General features: G+C 46.0%; 1 protein-coding gene across 1 annotated transcript in view; it reads left to right on the top strand.

The window, feature by feature from the left end:
- Positions 2,644-20,188, top strand: part of LOC109709510 (uncharacterized isomerase BH0283) — a 42,800-nt gene continuing 25,255 nt past the window's right edge. The window contains exons 1-4 of the mRNA XM_020231776.1: positions 2,644-2,926; positions 3,032-3,256; positions 4,272-4,580; positions 4,753-4,914. Of these exons, the coding sequence (XP_020087365.1) occupies positions 2,897-2,926; positions 3,032-3,256; positions 4,272-4,580; positions 4,753-4,914 (726 nt within the window). The 5' untranslated portion in view covers positions 2,644-2,896. The remainder of the gene's footprint in view (positions 2,927-3,031; positions 3,257-4,271; positions 4,581-4,752; positions 4,915-20,188) is intronic.

Below are 20,188 nucleotides of genomic sequence, written 5' to 3'. Positions count from 1 at the left end.
GAATAGGAGAAAACTTCTCTTAAGTAGTTAATTGTTTTCGTTTCATCGCATCGCATGCATATTCATGCTAGATAGAATTTATGTGAATTTTAGAATGCTTAAAATGCATGTGTTATATATTATAAAAATTCATCTCTATATAGTAGAGCCTTATGTGGACTTAACATGCATGTGAGTAGTATTTTTCTTGTGGTTTGGGAACATGTCTCATATGACGAAAATGACTTGAATTATGTATTCTTGAACACAATCAACGAGAGGCACAACAAGTGCCAACAGATAAGGTAATGAAAGCAGTAAACGACATATAGGAAAACTACACTACTTTGCCCAATCAAGAGTAATGTATGCATGCATCACATAGTGAGTAATCTACTAACATGCTACAATGTCCACTAAGCAATGTCCGACAAGCAAATGTCCAATAAACAATGCTATTCTCTTGTTTACCCAATCATTGGCAATCCTTTAGGTTCGCCCACGACTCACCTCGCCATCTCGTAAGCTAAGGACACGCACCTCGCTCTCAAACTCGAGACCGTCTGCGGGACATCAACTCTGCCCCTCTCGCACCAAACTCCGGAGTGCACGACCACTTGTGTGGCGTGACCACCATAAGTATAAACAGATTGCGAGCATGATCCAATCCTCTTAACTCGAGGATACCCTATCAGCTAGGGCTAGAAATCACTCGAGAATCCACCTATCCCAATGTCCATATACAAGTGTTTAACTACACTATGTTCTTGTTCAACGAGCCATCACTAGGGAGTCTACCTATCCCTAAGTTCACAATTTACTAGTGTCGCTTTACACTAAGCTAGATGCCACTCGTCCTGTTTCAATTATCATTCATATGCCACTCATCATGTCACTAGGTAACCATCGAGTCCATCTCTTTTCCTTAGCACTTTAGGATTCAATGTCAAGACCGAATCCTTATCTAACCATTATATCAAGCATTCAACTCATACATTGATATCAACTAGCAAGCATAAGGAAATGGAATAACAATGCAATCCTACAATGCACATGTATAAGAGATGCAAGGTTCCAATGTACTAAGACATAAAAAAAAGCCCGCTTGCTTCGGGATGGCACCACCCACCTTTCGACGATGTCAAGGCTCTAGGAACGTGATTCGGCACTTGCTATGACGTCGTCTCGACCTCCTAGGCGGAAATGAAGCTCGAATGGTCTTTTTTCGCCAATATCTCTCTACCGACTCGACGAATCATCAATCCGTCTTCGCCCACGCGTTTAGACACCTAGCAATTAGGTTTAGATACCATCAATTGAGATCAAGCTCAATTATTAAGCAAAAACCCCAAATTGGAGCCCTAGGTTTGCATCTTTGAAAATTACTCCCATAAATCTCTAGATTTAAGCATTAAACATCTATTAAGCTTACTAGAGATCTAATTAAACCATTTCTAGGGCTAGAAGTCCAAACCCTAGATCTCTACCATTGTTGAGCTTGGAAACTTACCTCTAAAGCTTGCTCCCACCAAGGAGAAGATGAAGAAGATGGAGGTGATCCCCTTCCTAGCTTGCTTCTCCTTCTTTTCCTTCTTCTCTTTCCTTTCCTTCTTCTCCTTCTTCACTTCAAGAGAGAAAGAGAGCTTAGAGAGAGAAAGAGAGAAAGAGTGTTTGGTTGGGACATGAGGGAAAGAGTGTGAGAGAGGCTCCACTTAACCCCATACATGCACAATTACCAAAAACCCCCTCAACTTTGCAATCTATGCACTGCCCAGCCATGGCCATTGCGGGCTACGGGGACCGGTCTGTCCCTAGAGGGACCGATCCTCGAGAGCAACTCCTGCGGGCAAAGGGCTCTGCCCATTTCCTATGCGTACGGGGACCGGTCTCTCCCGCTAGGGACCGGTCATCGAGAGCAAAACTTGTGCGCAGAGAATTTTCTGCCACACACTATGCTACGGGTACCGGTCCCTCCCACCAGGGATCGATCCCCGAGAGCAAAATCTGCAATTGTGCAGATTCTCACTAACTTGCTCTTTGAGGTTCCCTCCAATGCACTTTTCATGTTTGGATGTCTTCGGCTTCTCCGAAGGGTACCCAATCGACAATTAGTCGATTCTAGTCGAAGTTCAACTCTCGTATTTCGAGAATTCACTTCCTTACATCTTCAAGTTAAACTTTTTATTAAATTTAAATTTTGAAACTTTTTATTAAATTTAAATTTTCTATTCAAATTCGTAATCAAAATTTGAATACAAAGTTGATAAAATTTGAATATACAATTCAAGTTCAGGGTCAAAGTCAAAATTTAAATTTAAAACTATTAAACTAAAATTTAAGAAATTTAAATTTAAATTTTAAATTCATATTTTAAATTTAAATTTAAAATTACAATTTGGTCAAATAAATTTATGTTTAGATTTCTATTTGAATTCAAATAATTATTAGTGATTTTTTTTTCTCAATCATTTCGAAATTAAAGTTGGCTCCCACCTCTATGGTAGGGGTCACTTTTGCTAATTCATCAATTCAAATACTAACAACGAAATTGACTTATACGGATTCCATTTCAAATTTTAAATTTTTTAAACCAAACATGTTCTAAAGTTTTGGTAATTTGTACTTATCATTTGGTGGAACCATTCAGCTACTATTTTTATTTTGATCTTCAAAAACTCAGCAGCCGTGTTTTCGGAGAGTAATATTTTTGATTTTCGAATCGACGGGAGAGTTGCCCAAGAATTGCCTATTTTTTAATTGAACTTTGCTGTTGAATACTCCGCCGTGTTGGACTTTGGCTTCTCTCCGCTGGATTAAAAGCTGACTTTGGACGGCCTTTGAGCTCAACTAAACGATTTCCCCAATCAGTCCCCTGATTGTGGGTGGACCTGCTGCTCTTCTTCCTTCTCCCTCCACAATGGCAAGACAAGCAGTGAGATATGCTGTTGTAAGTATCTCCTTCTTCTGTTTCTTATTTCCTATTCGATTCTTCTCTTTTTTAAAGGCATCAATTTGACGGTGAGACCTGCTGGGTCTGTATGTGCGAGGTCAGATAGACGCATTTGCGGACACGCCTTTCAAGGGCAATCCGGCTGCGGTGTGCCTCTTGGACGGTGAAGATGCGGAGGGCGGGGTGGACGACCAGTGGATGCTGTCCGTAGCCAAAGAATTCAACATCCCCATGACCTCCTTCCTCACGCGCGCTTCTCCCTCCACAGCCGACGGTTCTGCCGCCAACCCCCGCTTCCATCTCCGTTGGTTCACACCTGTTGCTGAGGTTAGTATGTATTTCTGTTACTTCAAGATCTTGGTGTTATATGAGGATGTAGGGCACTATGTTGCTTTCTGATAGTGTATTGGTTGCGCTGTTCATACACATATCTTTTACTCCTTTCATTTCCCAGATGCTATGGATTAAATAGTAAAATGTGATAGAATAATTTGAAGTAATCAAATCTTTACTGTCTTCCCCATGTGTACAATTTCCCCTTGCTTGGATTTTGGCTTCTTGGTTTCTACTACGCTTCTCGGGTTTAAACATATGCAAGGGGTGCAATATATTGCATCAGAATTTTCATGTTGTATCGTACTAGTCTGATGAGTTGACGGCATTAGCATCTATCTCAAATGCACTCTTTTGTGTACAGAGAAAGAATACAGGTGAAACGAAATTATATGTTGTTACAGAGGCTCAGGTCCAATCCGAAAGCTTAAATTATAGCTTGGGGAAAGCGCTAATATTATATATATGCAAGGATGCTAATTTGTATCCAATACAGGACTAATATTCTTTATTATGCCCCTGGGCACGTTCTAGGCCCCATAGCATGTGGCACAAACCGAATGTGGTAATGTAAAAATTGGACAAAACTGATTTGAATGATCCGGGCTAAGCTAGAGGAGAACCAGACAAATCCGGCAGGGTTGAAAAATCTGGATAAAACTGGTTTTGAGCATGGCCAACCAGAATGATACTGGGCTGCAAGGGAAGTGTGAACCATGCTCTAATACCATGTTTGAAGGACTCAAGCCCAATCCAAAAGCTTAAGCTATCAAATGAAGAAACTCCTGACATTATATACAACTTTGGATTCTAATTTTTGTATCCGTTACGGGACTAATGATCATCGACACATGGGAAGATGTGTATGTTTTCTATATTCTTTATGTTTTGGGTCGTAGGAGAATTGATGACTCTATGGATACTGTTTTGATCAATAACACGCTTAGCGTTTGCTCTCCATATGTTGTGTGGTGACTTTCAACTTTCATAATGGCATCACTCAATGCAGGTCAAACTTTGTGGACATGGAACACTTGCGGCTGCGCATTTCCTTCTCACATCTGGTCTTGTAGAATGTGATGTAATTGAGTTTATTACAGAATCTGGACTTCTAACAGCTAAGAAAGCCCATGGGTTACAGCATCAAGGTGCCCCAAACATTTCATTCAATGGAACTGTGGAGAAATATTCTATTGAGTTAGATTTCCCTGTGGTTCCGGTGGTGGGATATGAGTCTGCAGAGTTCCCATCAATTCCTGAGACTCTGAATGGTGTTTCTATTATAAATGTTCTGAAAACTACTGCTGATGACTTAATTGTATGTGCTCTTTTCTTGATAATTTTTGTTACTCTTGTCTCTAGCTTTTATGTGATAACAATTCCACAGTTCGTAGAATTTGAACTATTCATATTTATCAGCCAAACAAAAAAATCCATCATCTTCCTTTATCTTCTCTCTCTCTCTCTCTCTCTCTATTTTGTTGGTTTAGGTTGAGCTTGCTTCAGGAAAAGAAGTTGCTGATTTACAACCAAACTTTGCCGAGTTGGAAAAATGTGCTGGAAGAGGAGTTATTTTCACAGGACTAGCTCCTGCTGGATCTGGATTTGATTTTTTCACTCGTTTCTTTTGTCCAAAAGATGGAGTCAATGAGGTAATTTTATGAATTATTTTTATTCTTTGTTAATTACTTTGATTCGTTGGAATGAATGTCACTGATTAGTTGTTATCTTTGCTAGACTTGCATTTATGGTGTCATTTTTCTTTGGAGAATTAAGTCTTTTCTGTTTAACTCTTGGTTTAGAAGTGCCATGGTTCAGTTAAAGTTCTTTTACCCGAAATTGGAGTCATCTAGATAATGTTATGAATTATTTTTATTCTCTAGTGAGTACATTAATTTATTGAAATGAATTTCACCGACTAGTAATTTGCACCTTTTCTAGACTTAAATGTATGCTGTCATGTTTGTTGGAAGAATTAGGCATCTATTTAACTCATTGTTTAGAAGTGTCATATAGTTGATTGAAGTTCAGTGGCGTACATCTTAAAATGTCTAGATGTTCAATTACAGCTAAGATTCTCAATTCATATTACCTCTAATGAAACTTATGACCTATTAGCTCTATTAGCATGGAATGTTGGGCTTTCATAGCTATTTAGAACACTCCGTAGTTAATATAGAACACTCCATATAACTACCTTTTTCTGCAGGAATTCACGCTTCAATTTAGGCTCTTCATCTTTTAGTTCTTTAAATGTCATGCCTTGACGTCCCTTTTTTCCAAATAGACACTCCATATAACTACTTTTTTCTCCAGGAATTCATGCTTCAATTTAGGCTCTTCATCTTTTAGTTCTTTAAATGTCATGCCTTGGTGTCCCTTTTTTCCAAATAGATGGAGAAGGCTCCGCAGGAGCACGTGCACCAGAGCCGCCGAACGGACATAGTTTCCCCTATTCGCCCAAGGCATCACAAGCATATATACATCACACATTCCAAACAGGAACAAAATACATGGATTGTATAAGGAGGATACCAACTCAAATAAAGAAAACTATGCTATTACAACTATTCACATTCATTACCTTTAAGTTACATTATTTATCACATCTACATACAACCTGCTGCGAGCCGAAATCTCAGACCACTGACCCGGTCAAAGATCCTCCTTCAGAAAGCACACGAGACGAGACTGCTACGAATGATGACCCTCGAAGTTTGTGCCCACTATAGATTAAGCGATTCGGTTCATGAGGGATCAGATCAACCGAGTTCGATACAACACAACAAATTCGATTCGGCTGTATCAGCCGAGTACACAGATTACACAGGGTTTTCTGGTTAGGCTGAAGAGCCGAATGAAGCTTATATTGCTAAGATTTGGAAAATGAGAAATAACAAAAAGAGAATCTATTCTACCAACTACTAGGGAAAAAACAGTAAAAGTGGAAAAAATAAAAGGATTACAAATAAGCTACTCCTAGAAAACAGTAAAATGCAAGGAATATGAAACTTGGTCTTTTTGTTCTCAGGGAAACAAATCCCTCTTCTAGGCGTCTTCTATTTATTTATAGTCTGCCTATTGTTATTCAGTTATCCCTATGATCGGCCACTTCCCAAATTTCGTGAGCCCCTACTAGCCGATCTTAACTGCACGTAATCGCATGGACTTTAACTACTTTTCGATTTTAATGCGGTTCTTTCTCTGTTCGGCTGTCCTAGTGCACCATCTGTTACTTATCCTTGGCTTCAAAGGTGCATCCCGGTTTATCATGTGGCGTGATTTTGGCACCAACAATTGCCTCTTCGGCAGCTTCCGAATGAACGGTTCGGTAGCTGGTGTAATCTCCTCTAAAGGCGCGAATTTTGAAATCATCATTTCGAATTGCCTTGTACTGTCTTATTCTCTCAGCCGTCCTTTCGCTTTTGACGGCCAAGATCTCCCATGCTCTTTTGTCTCTTTTAAGGCTTTAATTAGGTCATTTATTGCCGCCGTCTTTTAGCCATGAAAACTAATTTTTCAGAATTCCATCCGACGGCTCTCTCTACTCTCTCTTGCCTCTTGCGCTTCATCGTTTTTTTCTTCCTTCCGCTTCTTTTCTTCTTCACCTCTGTTTGAGGTTTTTCCCTTCTTCCCAACTTCTCTTCACTCTTTCTTATATTTTTGCTTCTAATGGCTTCGCTTCCTCTTCCTTCATCTCCTAACCTCGATTACACCCTCCTTCGTCAATTTGTCGAAACAGGTTCTTCTCGATTTGTACTAGGTCCTTCGTTTGTGGACGACCCTGTCCCCGAAGCTTTTCCTTTTTCAACTGAGGACCTTCCCTTGATGGCTGATGCTAGTCACTTGTCTTCTTGTTATGTTTCAACTACAAAATTGCGTGGGAAGAGCTTTCGGACTTGGCCGAGCATCTTGGATGCCTACCTCGCTTGGTTGGATCATGTTGAGGCGTCCTATGTCGATTTCTTGCACGAGGTCGGGATTTATAAAGCCATTCAACTCTCAAGAACTCCTATAGCTAAAAACCTTCTTTTGGCCGTAGCTCTGTTTTTGATCCCTTGTTTTCAAAACTTGTTTTTTTAGAGGGGGACCTTTCACTCCAACTCTTCTTGATGTGGCGGCGATCGTCGGTCTCCGCCTTCACGGATTACTCTTTCGATGACCTATAACCCTGACGGCATAAATGATTTTAAGGCCCATCTTGATCTGATGGCCGATCTGGCCTATACCAAATTCATTCGCCAGTTTGCACGCCAGTCTCCTTGTCACGCCCCGACTCCTAAACCAATTGGGTCCTGTTCGGGAGCGTCAAACAGACGCCGAAGGGACAGCACCTTCTCTGTCCGCCCAAGGCTAAGCAAACTGATCATGTATAAGAATTTACCCAGAAATCAATTCATACATACACGATCACAAGGAGCACCACCAGTGCTAACAGATAAGAGCAAGATACAAGTATGAGACATACAAGTAAATAAAGAGAGAAAGTTCTATCTATTACATTCATTCAACCTCTTTAATATATCGATTTACCTTCAAAACATAAACATAAATATAACATGCTTTTACATCTTCCAAAATAACCTCACACCTATACATCATCTACTCTCAAATACAAAGGGTGACGGCTAATGCAAAAAGATAGATAGCTAATGCAACTAGGGCGCTAGGCCCTTACCGCGATCCTCGCCGTATGAACTCGCGCTCGGCCCTGCAATAAAGTGGGGTGAGAACTATTGTCCATAGTTCCCAGTGGGTTCGGCCGCCGACTCCGCCGGTCTCCCCACTAGGTCTAAGTGGGCACAAGTAGATAAACAGATAGATAGATATGGAAAGCTGTGATAACAGAATAGTAAAGCTATACTACTATGCCCGAATCATGTATATAAAGAATGCATGCACAATGAAATAGGCAATCAACTAGCTCGTCATATGTCCAAGAAGTAAGGCTATTTACTTGTTCACTAATCTCGTGGCTCACCCGAGGGTTCGCCTACTACTCACATAGCCATCTCGACGCGTAGGGAGACTCAACTCAAACTACGAATCCAAGACCGTCTGCGGGACCCCACATAGGCTATCCCTCGGGACCCCAAATAGGCTATCCCTATCCCACGGGACCCCAAATAGACTATCCCACGTGACCAACTCCGGAGCGCACTAGTGTGGAGCGACCATCACAAGTCAGGAACAGACAGTGAGTATGATCCAATCCTCTCATCTCGAGGATACCCTGTCAGCTGAGGATAGTATCAACATAAAACCACTGGGTTTCTATACTCATCAATCTAGTGTTTCAGCTACACTAAGATTCACATATGCCACTCGTTCTCTGGTTCATTATCAACTAGATGCCACTCGTTCTTTTGTTTCAACCACTGTGTCATTCTTTCATCTCTGCACTATAGGATTACAAGTCTCGACCCAATCCTCATCAATCCACTATATCAAGCAACTAATGCATAATACGATATCATCTAGGAAAGCATAAGGAAAGGCAATGCACAATTATCCTACAATGCATGTGAACACAAGATGCAAGATCTTAAAGTACTAAGACATAGAGGGGAGTCCAGTTGCTTCGGGATGGTCACCACCCACCTTTTGGTGATGCCGCGATGGTAGAAAACTCGACTTCGTAGTCCTTGGTCGACGCCTCGACTCCTCGGGTTGATTCGAACCCTTAAGCGCTTGATTCGGCGATATCTTCGCACCCGCTTGTCGTATCGACGAACCGCCTTTGCCAACGCGTTCCGAGACCTAGCAATTAGGTTCACAAGCCATCGAAATGGATCAAGACCTCACATTTCCAAAAATCCCAAAATGTGCCCTAGAATGGCAACGAGGGAGAAATCTATGGTTCGAGCTTCGAATCCGCTGCTAGAACCATCTATTTATCTCCTCTAGGTTCCATTCGAACCACCTCTAAGCAATAAAATCCAATCTCAAGAAATCCACCATGGATGGGTTTGGAGCTTACCTCTATACCAAGCTCCAAGCTTGCTCAAGCTTGAGGGAGAGAGAGAGAGAGAGAGAAGAAGGTGATCTTTTTCTTTCTCTTAGTCTTCTCCTTCAACTCATTCTTCTGCTCTTTCTTCTTTCCCTTATTCTCCTTCATCTCTTCTTCTTTTTCTTTCGTTTAGAGAGAGAGAGAGAGAGAAGAAGGTGATCTTTTTCTTTCTCTTAGTCTTCTCCTTCAACTCATTCTTCTGCTCTTTCTTCTTTCCCTTATTCTCCTTCATCTCTTCTTCTTTTTCTTTCGTTCTAGAGAGAGGGAGGGAGTAAGAGAGGGCAAATGAGACCAATGAGAGAGAGAGAGGGGTCCCCCATCTCTCATATAGGCCATTTTACAAATAGGCCCCTCAACTTTCCATCTATTAAACAACCTTCACTGGGCTGATTTCGCAACGAGGGACCGGTCCCAGGTCGGGGAGACCGGTCCCCGAGAGCCTTCCATTTCAGGCAGAGGGAGTTTCGCGTTCGGGAACCGGTCCCTGCCTGAGAGACCGGTCCCCGGGAGACCGGTTCTTGTCCGAGAGACCGGTTCCCGATAGTTGGATTTTCGGGACTTAGCCAAATTTCGGCCCTTCTCGCTGGGTTAACGTTCGGGGACCGGTCCCTCCCTACCAGAGACCGATTGCATCAAGGATCCTCGCCAGCCCAGCCTGATGGGACCGGTCCCTCCCTGCCAGGGACCGGTCCCCGAGAGCAATTCTGCTCCAGTGCAGATTTTGCACTGCTGCTCTCGCGGACCCTTCCTTAATGCACTTCATGCATTTTAATCACCTCCGGACTTGCCGAAGCTTATTCGCTCGACAATTAGTCGATTCTAAACGAAGTCTAATCCTCGGATTTCGAGAATTCACTTCCTTACACTCCCGCTCCGGTTATAAGGAAGGAACATATAGTCTTCCTTCTTTACTGGCTATGTCACAATCTTTTCTGCACTCGTTCGTAGAAGATTAATCGACATTTTGTTCCAATTGCCGTTGCCGTAGCCAACGGCAAGAAACTAGCACTAGGTACCTATTTCCTTTTTTTTGTTTATGGAGAAAATTTTGAATCTATTAAACCATTACCGTCGGGTGGTATGGTTATCAGTTTTGGGTGTGGTGTCTTGTGGTTCTTACAAATGTGTTTGCAGATTTATTTACCTTGTGCCGAACTTTTTTAGATTTGGATTCGACTCCCAATTTTGACACTTATGGCTTGGCTCTCGGCTATCCAGAGCCTTTGACCCTAGGTCAACCACTTGATTTTTCCCACTATTTTAGGGTGTTTTATGAAAGGAGCCATCGTCTCCACATTAGTTGGTCTTTATTTGGAGAACGTGTCACCAGTCCGTCTTGGCTTCTTACTCAATTTGAAGCAATTCAAGATCAGCTGGCAAATTCTCGCACCAACGAGTATTTTGATGTGTGGTTCTCCATGCTAGCTGCTAGAGATTTGCACGTCGGATTGAAGAATCACTCCAAATTGATGCCAAGTACAGAAGTGTATTTTCCCCCACTATGTAGCGCGTCAGTTTGGATTCGTCTAGGCTCTTCCAGCCCCAGCCAAATTCTTTACGGCCAATACTGCCCGTGGCCGTTTTCCTACAAAGAGTGTAGCTGAGGTCGATCATATCTCAGTTATGGGGAATCTCCTTTGACGATTTTTTCAAACTTGTGACCTTCCGGCCAAACCATGCAGAAGTGTTGGATTTTCGCTTCACTAGAGCCCGGGAGGCTTTTTGCGAACAACATTTTTTCACCATCATGACTTCTGTCTTCTGTAAAATTTTCATACAGAGGTTATGCTGTCTTTCAATTGATACGATTTTGTTCTCGTCTCTTTCTTTTCTTAATTCATCCTACTTTGATTGGTTTTACAGGGACCCTTTACCCATTCTCCCAGAAGATGTGTCAGGACGAAATTCAGACGAAGATCCTAAGGATTCGTCTCACCTATCAACGGTAAATCTTATCTCTTAGTGTGTATTCTTTTTTATGAGAGATTTTTTCGGCTAATATATCTTTTTTAGCCTATTCCTACTTCTGCCTTATCGGCCCTACGTCCCGACAAATGACCGATAGAGTCTGATCAATCGACCCAACCGTCGCAACAGAAGCAGCGTAAAACTGTTGCCATTAAGATCCGTCCTATTGCTCCTCCCATACCGACCCACGATGTGTCTCCGGCGGAAATTCCACCGGCTAACATTTTGTCACACCCTAATAATCCCACATTAGATAGGAATGGGGATGTGATTGTGTATATAAGAGATTTAGACACTAGTAATAATAACTGGGCTTAAGCATTTTGGGCTGGCGGTTGGGCCCAACGAGTTATTGTTGCTAGTGGGCTGGGTCGTTACATTTGGTATCAGAGCCAATCACCAGTCGAAAATGTATGGCGAGTCTCGGCTAAGCCAGGGTTTGAAAGACAAGGTGATAGGCTGTCACGCCCCGAAAGCGATACCAATTTGGTTCGGCCCGGGCGCGTCGAACAGACGCCGAACGGACAGGATCTCCCCTGTCCGTCCAAGGCTAACCAACAGATCGTGTATAAGAATTTACTCAGGAATTAATTCATAAATACACGATCAAGAAGCACCACCAGTGCAACAAGACGAGAGCAAGAATACAAGTATAAAAACATATACAAGTACATAAAGAGAGAAGAGGCTATCTATTACATTCATTTGACTTAATACATTCGATAACATCTTTTACTTTCTTCCAAAATATAAACACAATCACTCAAACCTCACCCTATACAACATCTACTCTCAAATACAAAAAGGGTGACAGCTAATGCAAAAGGGAGGTAGCTAATGCGACTAGAGCGCCGGACCCTTACCACGATCCTCACGCTCACCGGGGACGCCCGAACTAGAACCTGTGGTAAAAATGGGGGTGAGAACTAACTTCCTTAGTTCCCAGTGGGTTCGGCCGCCGACTCCGCCGATCTCCCCACTAGGTCCAAGTCGGGCACAAGTAGATAATCGATAGATAGATAGATAAGGAAAGCGGTAAATGACAGAAGTAAAGCTACTCTACTATGCCCAATCATAAATATATGAATGCATGTACAATGAAATAGATAAACAACTAACCCATTATCATGCCCAAAGGTAAAGCTATTTACTCGTTCATCAATCTCATTTACTTGTTTCTTAATCTCGTGGCTTCCCTGAAGGAGCCTACTGCTCACTAGCCATCTCGAAGGTAGGGAGGGTCAACTCGCACTACGAACCGAGACCGTCTGCCGAGGCCTAAAATAGGCAATCCCTTGGGACCCAAAATAGGCAATCCCACGTGACCAACATCCGGAGCGCACTACTTGTGTGGGGCTTCCATCACAAGATTTAGAAACAGACCGTGAGCATGATCCAATCCTCGTCTCGAGAATACCCTATCCTCTAGGGTTACAATCATCATATAGTCCATAGGTTTCACACACACTACGACTCATATGTGTCATTTGTTTTTTTGCTTACTATCAACTAAATTGCCACTCGTCCATTGTTTACTATCGACAAGATGCCACTCGTTCTTTGTTTTTCATTAGACCGACCATTCAGCCCATCACTTCCTCTTCACTATAGGATTCACAAGTCTCGACCCAATCCTTAACAATCCACTATATCAAGTATCCAATGCATGCTACGATATCATCAAGAAAGCATAAGGAAAGGCAATGCACAATCATCCTATAATGCAATAATACAAGATGCAGAATCGAAATGTACTAAGACATAGAAGGGAGTCCGATTGCTTCGGGATGGACACCACCTACCTCTTGGCGATGCCGCGATGATAGAAACTCAGCGTTGCGGTTCTTGCGCGTCGCCCTAACTCCTCGGGGCGAAGCGAGCCCTCTAGTACCCGATTCGGCGATTTCTCCGCACCCGCTCGTCGGATCGAGAAACCGACTTCGCCGACGCGTTCCGGGACCTAGCAATTAGGTTTGCGACCTAATAGATTAAGATCAAAACCCTAGATTTCCAAAATCCCCAAATCCGTGCCCTAGAATGGCAACGGGGGAGAAATCCGGGGTGCGAGCTTCGATTGCGAGCTCAAACCTTCTCCCTAGTTCCATTAGGTCCTATTCGAACCATCTCCAAACCATAAAACCCCAAAACCCTAGAAAACACCATTAAAGGGGTTAGAGCTTACCTCTCTTCAAGACTCCAAGCTTGAGGAGAGAGAAGAAGACAATCTTCTTCTTCTTCTTAGTCTTCTCCTTCCTCTTCTTCTTCTTTTCCTTCCTTTCTTTCTTCTCCTTCTTCTTTTCCTTCTTTTCTTTCTAGAGAGAGAGAGGAAAGAGTGTGAAAGGGAGAGAGAGAGCAACTGAGAGGGAGAAAGGAGCCCCAAGCCTCTAATAAAGGCCATTTTGCAAATAGCCCCCTCAACTTTTTATCTTTAGAACCAGCCCTCTCTGGGCATTTTCGCAGTGAGGGACCGGTCACATCTCGGGAAGACCGGTCCCCGAAGGCTGCCATCTCGGGCAGAGGGGTTTTCGCGTTCGGGAGCCGGTCCTTGCCTGAGAGACCGGTCCCCGGGAGACCGGTCCTAGTCCGAGAGACCGGTTCCCGAAAGCTTAGTTTTCGGGACTTAGCCAAATTTCGGCTATTTTCGCTGGGCCAACGTTCGGGAACAGGTCCCTGCCTGCCAGGGACTGGTCTCATCAGAGACCTCCGCAGCCCAGCCTGATGGGACCGGTCCCTCCCTGCCAGGGACCGGTCCCCGAGAGCATTTCTGCTCCAGTGCAAGTTTTGCACTGGTGCTCTCGCGGACCTTTCCTTAATGCACTTTATGCACTATAATCACCTTCGGACTTTCCGAAGCTTACGCACTCGACAACTAGTCGATTTTAATCGAAGTCTAATCCTCGAGTTTCGAGAATTCACTTCCTTACATCCTTCCCACCTTAAAAGAGTTTCGTCCTCGAAACGAACTCAATACTACAAAAACTTAATTAGAATTTCAAATTCTAAACTCATACCTCGATTTAGCCTTCGAACAGGCGAGGATGATTCGCCTTCATCTCCTTCTCAAGCTCCCAGGTGGCTTCGCGATCATCATGATTGCTCCACCGGACTCGGACATAAGGAATTTCTCGATTCCTTAGCTTGCGCACTTCACGAGCGGTAATCGCCACCGGAAATTCCTCGTAGCTCAAGTTCTCCTGAAGTTCCGGCGGCTCGAACAACATTGCGTGCTCGGGATCAGGTATGTACTTGCGCAAATTGGAGACGTGGAATACGTTGTGCACATCCGCAAGCTTTGGTGGCAACGCGAGCCGATATGCCACCGTCCAAATCCGCTCCAAGATCTCATAGGGGCCAATGTATCGGGGACTCAACTTTCCCCGAACTCCAAATCGCCTTACACCCCTCATAGGCGAGACCTTCAAGAAGACGCGGTCACCCACCGCAAACTCTAGATCTCGCCGGCGCCTATCCGCATAGCTCTGTTGTCGAGATTGCGCCGTGAGTAACCGTTTGCGAGCAAGGCGGACCTTTTCTTCCGCCTCCCGCAGCACATCGGGGCCAAATTCCGTGCGCTCGCCCACGTCACTCCAATAAATGGGAGAGCGGCACTTCCGCCCATAAAGAGCTTCGAACGGTGCCATCTCCACACTAGCGTGATAACTGTTGTTGTAGGCGAACTCGGCCATTGGCAAATACTTACACCAACCTCCTTTGTAATCGATGACACACGCTCGCAACATATCCTCCAGCGTCTGAATGGTCCTCTCGGTTTGTCCGTCTGTCTGGGGATGGAATGCAGTGCTAAAATCGAGCCGTGTGCCAAGGGCCTCCTGTAGGCTTTTCCAGAAATGTGAAGTGAATTTGGGGTCTCTATCCGACACAATCGATTTCGGCACCCCGTGTAACCTCACTACTTCGTTGAGATATACCTGCGCCAACCTATCTCCCGCCCAGGTGGTGTGGATCGGCAAAAAGTGTGCTGACTTCGTCAAGCGATCCACAATCACCCAGATTGCGTTGTGTCCCCCTGTCGAGCGAGGTAAGCCAACGATGAAATCCATAGATATATCCTCCCATTTCCAGACGGATAGGTAGGCTTTGAAGCTTTCCCGCCGGAAATCGGCGCTCCGCCTTTACTTGCTGACAAGTCAAACACTTCGCCACGAAGCGCCCAATATCAGCTTTCATCCCCGGCCACCAATAGAGTGCTTTCAACTCATGATACATCTTGGTGCCGCCTGGGTGATCCGCGTATGGAGACCGGTGAGCTTCTTGCAGAATCAACTCGCGAAGCCCTTCATCCTCAGGCACGCACCACCGGTTTCGAAACCGGAGCGCGCCATCGGCGTCCACACTAAAATCGCCATCTCGTCCTTCCTCGATATTGCGCCGCACCCTTTGGAGACTCGGATCTGCAGGTTGCAATTTCTTGATCCTCTCCAGTAAGGTTGGTTGAATAATGAGCGCCATCAACTGAGCCGGGACCTCGGGAGCGACCACTTCGAGGTCCAGTCGCTCCATCTCCAGCCCTAGGGGCGTTTGCCGGGTAACATCAAAAGCGAGGTTCTTCGCCGACTTTCTGCTAAGTGCGTCCGCGACCACATTTGCTTTGCCGGGGTGGTAGAGAATGTCAACGTCATAATCTTTTAATAGCTCTAGCCACCGCCTTTGCCGCATGTTTAGCTCCTTCTGGGTAAATAGATATTTCAGACTTTTGTGGTCGGTGTAGATCTTGCAGTGTGCACCGTATAAGTAGTGCCTCCACAACTTCAGCGCAAAGATCACCGCCGCCAACTCCAAGTCATGAATGAGATAATTCTTCTCGTGGTCCTTCAGCTGATGGGATGCATAAGCTATAACTCTCCCGCCCTCCATCAGGACGCACCCTAAGCCCAGATAGGATGCATCACTATAGACCACAAAGTCCTCGCCCTGCACCGGTAAGGCGAGTATTGGAGCCGACGTCAATCTTTTCTTCAACTCGTTGAAGCTTTGGTCACATTCGTCGCTCCAAATAAACTTGACGCCCTTCTGTGTCAGACCGGTAAGTAGAGTCACAATCTTTGAAAAGCCCTCCACAAACCGTCGATAGTAGCCCGCTAAGCTCACAAAGCTTCGGACCTCCGTGACGTTCGTTGGGCGTGGCCACTTCTCGACCGCTTCGACTTTCCTCGGGTCAACCGAAACACCGCCCTCGGAAATCACATGTCCTAAGAAGGCAACCTCTCGAAGCTAGAAGTCACACTTCTTTAGCTTTGCGAATAGCTTCTCCTCCCGAAGGATTTGAAGCACCGTCCGCAAATGCTCCGCGTGCTCCTCGTCGCTCCGCGAATAGACTAAGATGTCGTCTATAAAGACCACGACAAATCGGTCCAAGCACGCCTTGAACACACGGTTCATCAGGTCCATGAATGCAGCCGGGGCATTAGTGAGCCCGAAAGGCATAACCGTGTATTCATAGTGTCCATAACGCGTACGAAACGCGGTCTTCTGAATATCCTCCGGCTTGATCTTTAACTGATGATAGCCGGACTGTAGATCTATCTTCGAGTACACTCGTGACCCTTGTAATTGGTCGAACAAGTCATCAATTCGGGGTAACGGGTACTTATTCTTAATTGTGACCTTATTCAACTCTCGATAATCCACGCAGAGTCGAAACGAGCCATCCTTCTTGCGCACGAACAACACCGGCGCTCCCCACGGCGATACACTCGGCCTGATAAACCCCTTGTCGAGAAGATCTTGTAACTGATCCCTCAATTCTCTTAACTCTGCCGGCGCCATGCGGTATGGGGCCTTTGAGATCGGCGCCGTCCCGGGAATCAAGTCTATAACGAACTCGATCTCCCGATCCGGCGGCATCCCCGATAACTCCGTGGGAAACACATCCGGAAATTCCCGCACCACCGATAAATCTTCTAATTTCGGCACCACCCGGTCCACCTCCACGACGGTCGCCAAAAATGCCGCGCAACCGCCGCTGACCAACTTCCTAGCTCTCGTCGCCGATACTGTCGCGACGAAGCAAGAACTCCGACAAGCTTGATAAACGAACTCCTTCTGTCCGGGCTCCCGAAAAGTGATCAATTTATTCTTACAATCGATCGTGGCGTAATACTTCGAGAGCCAATCCATACCTAAAATAACGTCGTACGCCTCCAGTTTAGTGAGTTCCAACATCCGAATGGGCATTATCCAATCACCCACTTGCACCGGACACGACGAGCACTCCGTATAGGTGTTAAATGATAACTCGGGACCCTCGACTCGCCACTTGCCACTTGCTTCTATGGGTATGTCATGCATGCGTGCAAATGCTCTACTAATAAATGAATGCGTGGCACCCGTATCGAACATAGCTCTGGAGCGAACTCCATTGATTAGAACCATACCTGCCACAACATCAGGCTCCTCGGCTAGGGCAGGCTCCTCGGCTTGGGCCTGAGCGGCGAATACCCGTCCGCTCGGCGCTGATCGAGTCACCTCCGGCTGGCGCGGCGCCAATGCGCGTCCTGCTGACACGGGAACATAGGGGGCCCCTCCCTGATAAGGCGGGGGCGCTGGAGCCGATGCGACCGACGGAGTAGACGAGGCCCTTGCCGGACAGTCACGGCTAATATGTCCTTCTTGTCCGCAGTTAAAGCACCGTCCTTGTCGTTGACTACACTGCGGTGCCCGATGGCCTCGATCTCCACAAATAGGGCAACGCCGCGGCCCACGGCCCCACGACTGCGACCGCGGATGCTTCGGGGGCCTCCTCGAACTCGACTGTCCACCCGAACCGCCGCCCGATCGCTTCTTCCCCTTGTCTTGGGATCCGGCCAACAACTCACGCTCCTCCCGCACATGGGCATCTCCATGCTCTGCCCACAGCGCCTTGTTGAAGACCTCGGCGAAAGTTGTGAGCTGGAATAGCTGCACCGCTCTATATATCCATGGCCGAAGTCCTCGCAAGAACCACTCGGCTCGATCCGCGTCGTCCTTGACCACGTCCGGGACGCAGTCTATAATGTGGGAGAACTCCTGCTCGTAGTCCGCCACCGAGCGATCTCCCTGCCTCAACTTGCGAAACCTCTCCTTCAACTTCCGCTTCTCGGTGTCGGGGAAGTAGTTTCCGAACATCTCCTTCTTGAACTCCTCCCAGAGCATTGGCGGAAGATCAGAGGGTCGATCCCGCTTCAACCGCTTCCACCACACCTTCGCCGCCTTGTCGAGGCAATGGGTGGCGAAAGGCACCTTATCTTTCTCCGAGGTATATAGGTCCTCGAAGAGAGTCTCCATAGAGTCTACCCAAGACTCTACCACCGACGGCTCCACTTTCCCCCCTTCAAAAGTTGGTGGCTTAAACTTCATAAACTTCATTAAAGCCGTTAGCGCACGCTCCCGCTCCACTTCATCGGCCGTCGTATCAAGCGTCGCCGAACCCGAAGCTGTCGGAGGCGCACTTGTCGGCGGGGGAACCGCCGCCATCGGAACCGCCGCTATGCCCTCACCCTCGGCCGCTACCGGCGTGCGTGCCGAAGGTGCGGGCGGATCGCGATCTCCTGCCGCCGTCGCGGCCGCCGCCGCTGCCGCTTGCCGCTCCACAACTTCTTGGAGCTGCTCGAACCGAGCCTCCTGGCGCTGCATCGCGCCCAACATGGCAGCGACCTGCTCCCGCAGCTCCTGCACCTCTTCCGATCTTGGCTGCTCGGGCTCCGCAGAAGGCGGTACCGGAGCAGACCTACGCGCATAACGCCTTGGGGACATTGCTCCTGAAAAGCAACAACTCGGTTAGTTATCTCAATCCGATAACTTCCTCAACGTTCACAAAACTAAACGACTCAACAATAAAATCGGGCGGAAGCTCGCAAGTGCTCTAGTGTTGGACTCTTAGCGTTGCGTCGTCGGCCGCCGACACAACCACTACAAGCCAAGAACTAGTGTCACTTGTATCCGTCTCTATTCACAGCTAGAGATGTGCCATCAACTTCGACCCAATCAATCAACTTCCGCCACCGCCATGGGTTCACGTTCACTCACGTCCCTATAACCTTAGGGTTCACCAACCTAGGGTCTCCTAGGTCATCCTAGACTCTCTCTTTACTTGCTCTTAATTGCTCTGATACCACTTTATCTGTCACGCCCCGCGACCGCTACCAATTTGGTCCGGCCCGGGCGCGTCGAACAGACGCCGAACGGACAGGACCTCCCCTGTCCGTCCAAGGCTAACCAACAGATCGTGCATAAGAATTTACCCAGGAATCAATTCATAAATACACGATCAATAAGCACCACTAGTGCTATAAACAAGAGCAAGATACAAGTATAGAAACATATACAAGTACATAAGAGAGAAGAGACTATCTATTACATTCATTTGATTTACTACATTTAGATACATCTTTTACATTCTTCCAAAATATAAATACAAGCAATCAACCCTCACCCTATACAACATCTACTCTCAAATACAAAAGGGGTGACGGCTAATGCAAGAAGAGGAGGTAGCTAATGCGACTAGAACGCCGGGCCCTTACCGCGATCCTCACGCTCACCGGGGACACCCGAACTGGAACCTGTGGTAAAATGGGGGTGAGAACTAACTTCCTTAGTTCCCAGTGGGTTCGGCCGCCGACTCCGCCGATCTCCCCACTAGGTCCAAGCGGGCATAAGTAGACAATCGATAGATAGGTAGATAGATAAGGAAAGCTGTAAATGGCGGAAATGAAGCTACGCTACCATGCCCAATCATAAGTATATGAATGCATGTCCAATGAAATAGGTAAGCAACTAATCTGTTATCATGTCCAAGGGTGAAGCTATTCACTCGTTCATTAACCTCATTTACTTGTTCATTAATCTCATGGCTTACCCGAAGGCTCGCCTACAGCTCACTAGCCATCTCGACACGTAGGGAGAATTAACTCACACTACGGACCCGAGACCGTCTGGCGGGGCCAAAT

This window comes from Ananas comosus, linkage group 4 (genome assembly GCF_001540865.1).
Source record: "Ananas comosus cultivar F153 linkage group 4, ASM154086v1, whole genome shotgun sequence".
Classification (NCBI taxonomy): domain Eukaryota; kingdom Viridiplantae; phylum Streptophyta; class Magnoliopsida; order Poales; family Bromeliaceae; genus Ananas; species Ananas comosus.
The sequence above is the reverse complement of the archived record's forward strand: the minus strand, read 5'-3'. Positions and strand labels throughout refer to the sequence as shown.